Here is a 12,063-nt window from a genome sequence, read left to right as displayed (position 1 = left end):
AATTCTTGAGGTAGGGAGCAGAACCAGGAAAGGTAAGGGCTGAAACACTTGTTTTTTTTTTTTTTTTTTTTTTTGTCTTTTTGAAACAGGGTCTCGCTATGCAGGCCGGCCTTGAGCTCAGCTTTTAGCCCAGGCTGGTCTCAAACTCACAACCATCCTCCTGCTTCAGCCTCCCGAGTGCTGGGATTACAGGCGTGTGCCACCACGCTCGGCTTTCTTACCGTCTTTTAACAGAAGAGAACCCCAGATTGCCCTTTTTCTCTCCACAAGAAAAACCTGTGCTTGTAGCACGCACCTGTTTCACTAGAGATGGGCCACATTTTCGAGGGTTAAACCAGGGAAGCTCCTTCTGGACAGAGTTCCTTGGCACGAGGACTTGAAATCTGCACGTGCCCCACCCATAGGTTTGTTTTTGTTTGGGTTTTCTGTTGTTGTTTTGTTTTTTGTTTTTGAGGAACTTTTTGTTTTTTGTCATAGGGCCTTGAGGCTTCATTCTCAAAACATCTTGCCAAGAACCCCTTGTTGGTACATCACCTCCCAACTCTTCCTTTCTGTAAACCTGATTCCTCTTTTGGTGCACCCTTTAACTCGGGAGACCAAAAGGGTAGTAAATAAAGGCAGTACTCATTGCTCACAACAATGTCATGCAAATTACTGACTTCATTCACCTTAGTGCTTAAGTAGTTGTGCACCACTGCCAAGATACAAAGAGGTGAAGGCTGCCCTTCTGGGGTTTGTTTATTAAAGAGCTTAAAGAAAGAAAATTATCCTGATAAATTGCTTAGATTCGAAAAGGAAAATTGGACTAGAGATTTCCTGTGGCTTATTACAATAGTTACACAGAGGCGGCAGTGAGGGAAAGGAGAAGGGCATGGCATGAAGAAATTATGTGTCTTCCGGAGATTTTATGTTCTTTCTCTATGAGCTGAAAGAGCTCAATCTTGACAAGACTTTTGAATTTAGGTAAGGAATTGTAACACTGTCTCTCTGACCTTGAATAAATCTCCTCACTAGTTAGTGCTTTCGTTTATTAACGTGAGAAGTGGCGAAGATCTACTTCACAGACTTCTGTGTGTATTACCTGAGATCCCCTGAGTACTAGACCTAGTTAGCGCTAAATGTTGGTTGCTGCTACTGCTGCTTCCAGGAATGAGTGGTTTCTCTAAAATTCCAGAAACTTTGTGGGTGTCCTTGCTGTAAAACATTGAGGAGCAAGCAAGCAATACCTTTCTACTTAGGATCACTTATTTGACCAACAACAACAACAAACCCTTAAACTTTAGACAGGCAACACACTTAACTGGTGGCGGGACCGGCTTTGAAAGCATCCCCCACCCAGTACTCGCCCCAATGTATTGTGGGAAGTGTAGTCTGGAGCCGTAGTTGCCTGAGTAGAGAAAAGCGGACAGAAAACTACAACTCCCAAAGGGATAACGGAGCGGGGCTATTTCCTAGTCGGGCGGTAGCGCTGTGGGAGGGAATTGGCAACCTCTCTGCCTACGTGGGAGAGAAGAGAGGGTTGGGGGAAGTGTGGAAAACCTGAACCTGAGCCGCTGCAGCCCGAGGAAGATTTGGGGGGAGGAGAAGTAGAGGGAGGAAAACAGGTTGGAGGTGAGGTGAGCAGGGCAAATAAATCGCTGCTATCCGGCGACGCAAAGTTCTTCGCGATGTGGCTGAAGCCTGAGGAAGTGCTTCTGAAAAATGCGCTGAAGCTGTGGCTGATGGAAAGGTCCAACGACTACTTCGTGCTGCAACGGCGTCGAGGCTACGGGGAGGAAGGCGGAGGTGGGCTCACAGGTAAGTCGTGCCAAGCTCCAGTTTCCTCGGGATTGTGTTCACTGTTACTTAAAAGGTGGCAGGGAAAACAGTTACACATCGCCACCCGCCGCCAATCCTAAAACCTGGGCGGAAGGACTGGGGTTCTGCCCCTGCCACCACCGTATTGCCTTTACGGAGTCCTGGGAAAGCAGCACAGGACCAGCAGTTGCTTTTGAGTGGGACAGAGGAAGGGAGGAGGGATTCCTTCTGAGGCCGGGGAAGAATCGGATGGGTACCCCGTCGTTTTGCATGGGGGAGGGGCCTGATGGCGAGTGGTCCAGCTAGACTGGTCGCATTGAGGCGACCAGTTCTCTGTTGTGGACTTAACTTTTTTTCTCTCTCACAAAATCCATACCAATAATCACTACACTGGTGAGTGTTAAGTTTAGGGATGGGGGGATGCAGGAATGTTAAGAAAGAGGCGCCCCAACCAGGTCCTGATAGGCTTTAAATAAGAAATTGAGTCAAGAGATCGTGGTGTCCGGTAAGATGGAAGAGTGGGGCTCTGAGTTGCTGACCTGTCCTAATTTAGCATCTTTACTCTGTGTCCAAGTTTTCACTCCCAGGGATAGCCTCTCAGACTGCGTCTAACGTCCTGATACGTTTCTCTCTTGAGTGTTTGGCATTGCGCCTTCTTTCAAAGCCACGATTTAACCAAACCAATTAACAAACGGAAATCCAACTTTTCCTGTCTAGCCCACTCTGCCCCATACTTAGATTTAAAAATAAGGAACTCTTTCTTGTCCAAGTGTCTAAACTCTCCAAAGAACGTAATTTTCAAATCGCCCTTCATAAACAGGGGCATTCAAACTTTTAAAGGTTAGGGAGACAAAAGTTCTTTTTCATGATAATTTCTGGTTTGGCATTCAGTCCGTGAACTGGTGAATCAGGCTTCTTTTAGGCCTTGTAATAATGTAAGGGAAAAGGGAAGACCCCCAAAACCCGCATTTCAGTTCTCTTCTTATCTCTTAATTGTTTTATGTCATTTGTCAAATTCTTTCATTTACTCAACCTTAAGTGATTACTCTGTGCTACAGAAATTTTTGGACAATAAAATAATGAAATTCTGTTTCCTGCCTGTAAAGTGCTCGTAATCTGGCTAGGGAGAGGAGGGTGGAACAGGGGAAGGGGAAGACTCACTAGTAAACCAGGCAGATTACAATTAGAAGCAGAGTTGAGATTGATCCTTCCTCTGTAAACCCGTGCCCATCTCTGAGAGTTGAGAGGATACATGAAAGATAATAGGCATGAATCAATGTATATTACGGTGGTGATAAACATACGCTGTTACTCACTTTTTTCAAACCACCTCCAAGGTGGAGAGAATTCTGAGGTTCTACAGGATTTTTTTTAATCTCACAAGACATACGTATCTCATCCAACCTCTAACAGGATCCTTTTGAAAATATACCAGCAAAAATTTCCCCTAGAAACTTGACATTTTTGTCATTTTCTGATTCTTAAAAACTACAAGTGTTGTTTTGCAGAACAATTTCCATTTAATAGATGCAGATATTTACTAGGTTAAAATTGGAAAATCAGTGTTCACAGTCATCTAAATTATCCGTTTCAGTCCATGGAGAATAGGACACGATATATGCACTATTTAAAATAGGTCTTCTAGCCAGCCCTGTGTTACAGCCTCAGAGGTAGTCTTCTAATATATTTTGATTCCCCATAATTTTACCTTTTACTGGTACTTCTGCCTACATTTAACAAAGAAGTGTATTTTAGTTCATATAACTGTGTTCTCGAAAAATAATAGGTAAATCAATGAGAATCAAGTCACTGTAATGTAGTATTTAGTGGTATTTTTCTTGTTGCAAGCTTCCTTTATACATACAATCATTATTTTCTGTGCTTAATTGTTTTCATTTGTAGTGCTTTCTTAAATCATGGACCAGTTATAACCATTTTTTTTTTCTCCATCTCACCCACCCTTTTTTTAGTTCCCTATTTCTAGAATGAGAAAATTTGAAGAAATAAACCAAGATTTCTACCACACATGTATGTTGTGACTAGTGATGGGTCTGTTGACGTAGTGGTCTTTTTGTATCTCCATGATTGTTTTACGTAAGGTATTAACAACATGCTTGAAATTAAACCAAATGGATCAGAAAATAGCAAAGTGATATTTTTAAAGTTTGTTTTTGGTCCAGAGCAAAAGTGTGTGCTCATTTTTATGACTGCTCAACTAATGTATTTTTACTTAAAATTGTGACACCAAGAGCTTGAGTCCACACTTGGATTAGTACTTACAAGAACTTACACTGTGCCAGTGTAAGCTTGCCTTTGTCCATTTTGTTTGCTAAAATAAGTGCGATGTGCTATCCCTTTATAAAATAACTTTATACAGTATGTGTAATGAGAAAACAGATAATGACCATGGAAATGTTAATGGTTATACTTTATAATTTCATTTCTTTGCCATGAAATAATTGGCAATAACCACCAGCAATATAATGACGTTAGGTATGAACTTGACTTAGTTGACTGCACTTCTTTTTCTAACAGTGCAATAAAAACAGCAGAGAACTCTGGGGTGGTTATAATGAGACTAATTTGGAAGTAAGAATTCTGAGATTCCTTTTCTAAATTTTTGAAACACTTCTACTGGGTAGATTACTGACCATTTACTTAACTTTATCTTGCTTAATTGTCCTGGCACACAGCAGAATGGAATTTTTTGTGGAAATTTTTGTTACATATAAGGTGGTTTTTCAGATAGAGTGATTTTCTTTCATTTAGAGAAGTGATTCACCCTTTTTTATTTTCATAGTTAACTCACATTAGCCCTTGCTTCTCCTGGTTGATAAAGGAAATAGGTTTTCTATGCTACCTAAATATAGCACTTGATTGTATATAATTTAAAATAGTATATGCATATTTGGCTTATTCAACACAAATCAACAGTTTGCTCTGTTTGGCAGATGGTAACCACTACATGAGCTACATTCTATTAAGTACCCTAGTGGGTAGGACTTAGAAAGACCTGCTAATAGGGAAGCTTTAACTTAGGAGGTTTGTTACATAAATTTTACTTTAGAATTTTGCATGTTTGAATAATGTAAACAGGTTCGTGGATGGTGGATTGATAATCACCCACAGTAGACCTTTTTCTGTAGTGTACAACAAAACTAGGAAATAAAACTTACTAAATTGGAGGATTTATAGATATTATTTCCTTATCTCCTCTTTCATCTTGGTAGTATTTGAAATTAAATCATCTATAAAAAACTAGAATGTGGCATTTGAAATAAGCTATTCATTTTCTGATATTTATATAGACTTTACAAACCACTGTGTAGATAATTTGTCATTAATACATATATATATTAAACAATAAGGTAGCCTTCTTAAAAAAAAACCTCTTAATAGAGGGTATGGTGGTGCACACCTCTAATTCCAGCACTCAGGAGGTGAGGCTCAAGTATCACCATGGGTTCAAGGTCAACCTGGGCAGCATAATGAGTTCAAGGAGAGATCCTGTCTCAAAGAAATGAAACTAAACTACAAAGTAAGACTTTGTCTCAAAAAACCAATAAATAAATACAGTCATTCCTCACTATATCGTGGTTTACTTATTGCAGCTTCACTATATCACGGGTTTTTAAAAAAAATATATCAAATTCTGTATCTCAGAGTTTTCATTATATTGTGGGATTTTGTGGTATATAGGTATTTATATAATATTTATGATTTTAATTATGTTTGCCTAAATTTAAAACAATATAAAAAATATAAAAATGTTAATTCAAACATTAAAAGAATATCAAATTGAAATAAAATACAGTATATATTTCATCAGCGGATGAATACTATACTGTACATAATGGAAATGCAGTACACCACTACCGTTTGTGCAAATTTGCCAACATGAGATTGTACACGTCACACTATTGGCTGATCGCCTGGAAGGCGACCAACCACAGCACTCTATTCTGTATCCTGGGCACTGATTGGCTCAGTGACTGCAGCATTGGTCTGTTTGCTCTCCTGCACTGTGCCCATACCTTCAGCATCTCCCCTTGCTCTTCCTGGCTATGCAGTACATGCATCTCATTGTCATCACCTTCATCGCCATCAGTACTTCACAGCTACATAATTCATGATCTTCATCATTCAAGTTGTAGTATACTTCACTGGTGAGTACCCATATAGAATTTTACATGTTGTTAAAATTACATAGACTTAAGAGTGTAGAAAGTGTTTAAGAGCATATGAAGGGTTTGTAAGAGTGTGGGAAAGGTTAATAAGAGAGTGGGAAAGGTTTATAGGAGTGTGAGAAGGGTTTATAGAGCTTTAAAATATATATAAATAATAAAGTAAATATAATTCCGCTACTTCACAGATTTTCACCTATCATGGGGGTCTGTGGAACGTAACTCCTGTGATATGTGAGGGATCACTGTAAATAACCCTCAGTGACCATCCCTTGAAAATATAAACCCTTTCTCCCTTTTTCCCTCTACCCCCAGCTCAAGGAGTCCAACTCTGAAAATGTTTGCAGTTTTTATTTATTAGTAAAGTATCCCAAATACTATGCTCACAAAAGAACCATCAGATAAAATATTTGGTGTGCAGGGCTGAGGATATAGTTCAGTAGCAGAACACTGGCGTAGCATGTGCAAAGACCTCCTCAGTTTAACCCCTAGCACCACAAAAAAAGGAAGGAAAAGGAAAATATTTGATGCCTAAATGGTGGTAGGTATGACATTTCATTTTAGGTAAGGAAAAATCTACCCCTCCTTATTCATTCATTCATTTGTTCATCTTCCCTCCGTGACTCTCTTCCTCCCTCCTTCTCTCCGTCATTCCAACACTGTAAATTAGTAAAATATCATTTTGACTTACTAAAAGAAAATCCCAATGGACAACCTGAAGGGAAGGCAAATCACATAGTGTGCCCCCTTCCTCCCTGGATCATCTTGATCTCTATGAAATAAACCAAAAAATTACATTTAAAGATCCCTGGATAAGAAAGGGCAGCCTTATAGGAGGTTTTGACAAATGAAGAATGGTCAGCATCATGGCATTTAAGTCGCATTAGACTGAAGTTTACAGATTCCTTTTCTACTTACATCATAAATCTCTATATGACACTGCTCCCCCCACAAAAAAATCAACTTCTTACACACAATATATATCATTTTGACTTTAACTTAACTCTTCAGGATTCATGGCTCTAAAATGAACTGGAATATTGGTTGCAGTCCATGCACAAGGAAGGAAGGGATCCAGGGGCAAAGAGGGTGGGGGAAAGGGTGAGAGACTATCAACAGACAAAATTGTAGGTAGGCAAGCAGTCCTTCCTCTACCAGGAAACAAACAGAAGTTGCGTTGATCATCCTTCATTTCTCAAAACCTCCTCCAAGGCTGCCCCTTCTCATTTAAATGAAATCTTTATGAGCAAAAATACTGGGTCCAGGGTACCCATCCCTTACTTTTCTATAGTAAATTTGTACTTTAGCATTATAATAGCCAGCTGTTCATCTCAGAACCCCCCCCACCAAGGGGTACAGGAAGCAATCTATGTGCTTACCCACTTGGTATGATGAACCGCAAGATGTGTGCACATGTGCAAAAGTGCCAAAATGGGATTTGTACCCACCTTTATGCTCTGTGGAACAGTTTTTGTGTATGATTACTCAAGTGCCACAGAGGGTCCCGTAGACCCATACCACTCTGGGATTTGTTTAAAAAAATGTTCATTTTTCTGGTAGAAGTAGCACAATTCAGTACAACGGCACATGAAAAACCAGATTTAGAAGTTTTGAAGGAGGTCAAAAGTGACTGATCAGGTTACTCATGCATGTATGATGAAGATGATCCATTATGGTAAAATACATGCTTTCATACCATAAAAGTGGTGTAGGTGTATGATGATGATGACTTTGATGTTGGCCATGTGAGCCAAAGTTCCCGTGACAGTGACGTGGAGCAAGGATCAACGGATACAGACAGGGAATTCAGACCTCCTTGATTCAGATGATGAAGAAAACAGCAGTGTGAGTTGAACTAGTTGAAATGTTGCAAAATGTCCATGCAACCAAAGGGAATGATCCAATTTTAGAACTAGGTCCAAAAATATAGTGAGGCTCTTGGCAAGGGTGAAAGATATTGGACAGAATGTCAGCACTGCCATTCAATGTTGGAAATTGTAACAGACAAAATGCTACAGATGCTATAAAATACACAGAGGCTGAAATGCAAGTAAAATGTTCTGTATGCACCAATAGCCATATTAAAACGTGTTTATTATGACACCTCACTAGCTGAACTGAAAGCATTCATAAGTCTGCTGTATTTATCAAGGATTTCTCATGGTGATCACAAGAATATGAAAAACTTATTGAAAAGCAATGGGTCAAAATATGGCATAAAGTTTATGCCTTTGTAGATGCAAAGACATTATATTTTCAATTTAGACATTTATCCTGGAGCCCAGCCTTCAGGTCCTTATTCATATAGTAATAAACCACATTAATTATGAACAGATTTGTTGCCCTCATCTCCCAAATCAGAATGTGACATTATAAAATTGGTTCAGCAGTTTCCAATTTATGTTACATTTGCTAACAGCACAAGTTGACCAGCATAGGAACTGTGTGCAGGAACAAAACAGAAGTTCCAAATGAAATGTTGCATTTTCAAAACAGAGAATTATGTAGTACAATCTTTAGATTTCAGAAAGATATAACATCGGCCTTGTGTATGGCTAAGAGAAACAAACTAGTACTGCTGATGTCAACATTTCATCGTGATGGAAATATTGATGGGGAAACCATGACAAAATGGAATTCTGAGATGGAAACTTTCTACGACAAAACCAAAGGCTGTGTAAACATTATTGATGCGTTATCCAGCAACGATGATGTCTCTTGAAACACAAAGCGTGGGCCGATGATGGTGCTTTACTCAATCCTAAACATGTGTGGCATAAATAGTTTGATAGTTTACAAAGAAAACAACAAGTGTACAATATCATGGAGAAATTTTCTTAGAGGATTGGGATTGGAGCTCATAAGAGATCATTTACAGCAGAGGAAAGACAAAATGTTTCTTCCCAGGGAACTATGCAAAAAAAAACTGTGGACTGCACTGGTGAGCTGATGAAGAGGCAGGCACACCATCGCAAAGACCTACGATAGCAGGAAAACAGAAAAGATGTTAAATGTGCCCTACAAGAAAGTACAGGGAAACAAAACATACATGTGATCAATGTAAGCAACACTTGTGTATGGAACATGCAGTTGTCATGTGTAAAGACAGCCGTGGGTGTGACAGTTGAAATAAAGCTTATTTCTGTTTTAGACTTTTGTTTGTGTTTACATTGCAGTTCACACAGGTTTTTATTTTTGATGTTAGCTTTTAGGTTTCTTACATAAGTAAACAGCTGATGAGAAAATATTGATGTCTATTCTCAGCACTCATTACATATTTGATATTTTATTTTATTGATATCTTAATTCCCTGCTAAGTGCTTGCCAGACATTATAATAGGAAGCTCCTGACGAAGCAGGAAGAGAAAAGGGGTGACAAGGCTGCCACATTGGAAAGGGAAACTAAGCACAGGTGCTGTCAGTGTAAGTGGGACGTGTGCGTGGAACATGCAGTTGTGTGTGAAAACTGCCTTGGATGTGACAGTTGAAGCAAAGCTTACTTTTGTGGTAGAATTCTATTCTTATTTTTGTTGTAATTCATATAGGAGTTTATTTCTGATGTTTTACGTTTTGTAAGCAAGTACACAGCTGATGTGAAAATGTTGATGTTTATTTTAAACACACAATATATATTAAGCATGTAATACTTCATTTTGCTGATATTTTATGTTCCTGTTAACTACACATTGTATAATAAGAACCTCCTGACAAAGCAGTAGGACCATGGAGTTGTCAAATATGTTCTACAAAAAGGCCAAGAAAGCAAAACACATATACTGTCAGTGTAAGTGATACATGTGTATGGAACATGCTGTTGTCATGTGTGCAGACTGCCTTACATGTGATAATTGAAAATTTTTTTTGTAGAGTGCTATTGGTATTTTCATTGTAGTTCATATAAGAATTTATTTGTGTTGTTATTTTTTAGACTTTGTACACCAAAAAAGTCAATGTTGAAAATGTTGGTGCTTTTTTATAAAAATAATAAATATTAAAAATTCAGTACTTTATTTTTGTGATTTTTTTCCTGTTAAGTACTCATTGTTTAATATAATACAACTCATAATATTAAAATTAATAATTCAATAGAACTATTCTAAGGAATAAACGTGGATCTGACAGATCAATGTTTCTGGGCCTTGATGACAAAACTAGTCTTATGCTCCATTAAAGGCAGTTTTTACTTGATTTTGCAAGAATGAAGATTTCCAGGGAGGGAGGGGCACAAAGCATGATTTGGCTCCCTAGATGTTGCCCTATGGAATTTTCTTTTTAATAATCCAACTGTAAGCCAACATACACAGATCTATAAATGCACCGCCAAATTCAGTGATTCCACTAATCCCAGTAACCCTGCTTCTTTTATCTTCCATGATGCTTTATTATTTTATGGTCTCTTTTTATCAGTAATTGTTTTATAAAGGCTATTTCTTCTACTATTAAATAGTGCTAACATTTGTCCTCCCTATCTTAGAACATTGTTATGTGGGTCTAATGAGTTTTGAAACCTGTAAACAGCTATCAAATATTTCCATTCATTTATATATTAACAAAAGCATAGGATGTTAAGTGCCATTTTGTGGGCTGGAAGACTAAAGAACAGAATGTGTGTTTGTGTATGTACACCATTTTCCCTAGTAATCACTTTGCCCATGTTCTATGCAGAAATTGATTTAGATTTGGACTGGTTATTTTCAAGATGCAAAACACTGATGGCTAATCATTGAAGAATTTTAGTGTGATGCTAATTGTGCATTGATAGTTTGTAATCAGAATAATGTATAAGAATTAGAATAATTTATCATAACGGCATTTCCTTTTGATCTATGATTACCCAAAACCTCAAATTTATCAAGTAGTACTTGTATAGATATAAGCATCACTTGTCTTGCTGTATGATATTGAAGAACATAGATAGATAGAAAATAGATAGACAGATAATAGATAGATAGAACTTTGATTTCCCTTCTACTTTTCAAAATATAATACTTGAAGAAGAAATAACTATTCAACTGGTGAAAGCTCATACTGCTTATGGACAGTTGTGGAAGTACTATGGATATAAAGTCAGCTAAAAATAAAGATAAAAGGCATTATGATATTTACCACATTGCTCTACAGCTATGACAGGATGTTATATTGCCTATATGTTAGAAAGTTTGCCCAATTTTCTGCCTTTGCTCTTGCTATATAAGTTCAAAAGACAATTCAAAAATCTCTAATGTGATGGCATACAATACCTTCATTTGACAGGTTTTTAGTAGGTGCTTTCTAAAAAGCAAGCACCATTTTAGGTGCTGGTAATAATGCAATGAAGGAAAAATCCCTACTCCCATGGAGCTACCGTTCTAGCTGAGGGAGGCAAATACACAACTATTATATGATATGACTGGTGATGGTAAGTAGTATGAAGTATGGTGAAGATAAGTAGTGCAGTAAGGTAACATGATAGAAAGGAGAGGGAATTGGCATTTCAGATAAACTGGTCTGAGAAAGCTTCCTATGAGCAGAAACCAGAGGGACTAGAGTATGTGATCATACAAATAGAGATAATTCTAGGAACAAATAGAGATAATTCTAGGTAGACAGTTTGTCAGCTTAGTTTTGTTGGTATATATATCTCCATTAAAAAGGAGGTATTACAAACCCCCAGTGTGGTTTTCCTAAGCTGGCTCTGGTGTAATGTATGTTTATTAGAAGTCCTGATAAATTATGCAGATATTTTCTAAAAGGAGTGATTAATAATAATAGGTTGTATGTTGGTGGCAGAATTCTAGTGTGGCATTTGGAGAGCATCTTGCCAAAAGCCAACTCAGGCCGGGCGTGGTGGCATATGCCTATAATCCCAGCACTCGTACTCGGGAGGCTGAGACAGGAGGATTTTTGCAAGTTTGAGACCAGCCTGGGCTACAAAGTAAGCTCAAGCCTGGCCTGAACTGCATAGGGACACCCTGTCTCAAAAAGACAAAAAAAAAAAAAAAAAAAAAAACCAGCTCAGGTTGTTGTTTTGTTTTTGGGTTTTTTTTTTGTTTTTGTTTTTGTTTTTGTTTTTGTTTTTTTAGACAGGGTCTCATTATGCAGT

At 38.1% G+C, this 12,063-nt stretch overlaps 1 protein-coding gene across 2 annotated transcripts in view; it reads left to right on the top strand.

The window, feature by feature from the left end:
• The first annotated feature begins 1,487 nt into the window (after positions 1 to 1,487).
• Tbc1d8b (TBC1 domain family, member 8B (with GRAM domain)) overlaps positions 1,488 to 12,063 on the top strand; it is an 82,565-nt gene continuing 71,989 nt past the window's right edge. The window contains exon 1 of one of the 2 annotated variants that reach the window (XM_013504550.1): positions 1,488 to 1,797. In XM_013504550.1, coding sequence (XP_013360004.1) covers positions 1,668 to 1,797 — 130 coding nt within the window. In that variant the 5' untranslated portion in view covers positions 1,488 to 1,667. The remainder of the gene's footprint in view (positions 1,798 to 12,063) is intronic. The other variant, XM_005404711.2, reaches the window with a different exon arrangement.

The sequence above is a fragment of the Chinchilla lanigera genome, unplaced genomic scaffold, assembly GCF_000276665.1.
Source record: "Chinchilla lanigera isolate Chin_1 unplaced genomic scaffold, ChiLan1.0 scaffold00089, whole genome shotgun sequence".
NCBI classification, from domain to species: Eukaryota; Metazoa; Chordata; class Mammalia; order Rodentia; family Chinchillidae; genus Chinchilla; species Chinchilla lanigera.
This window is presented reverse-complemented; position numbering and strand designations above follow the sequence as displayed.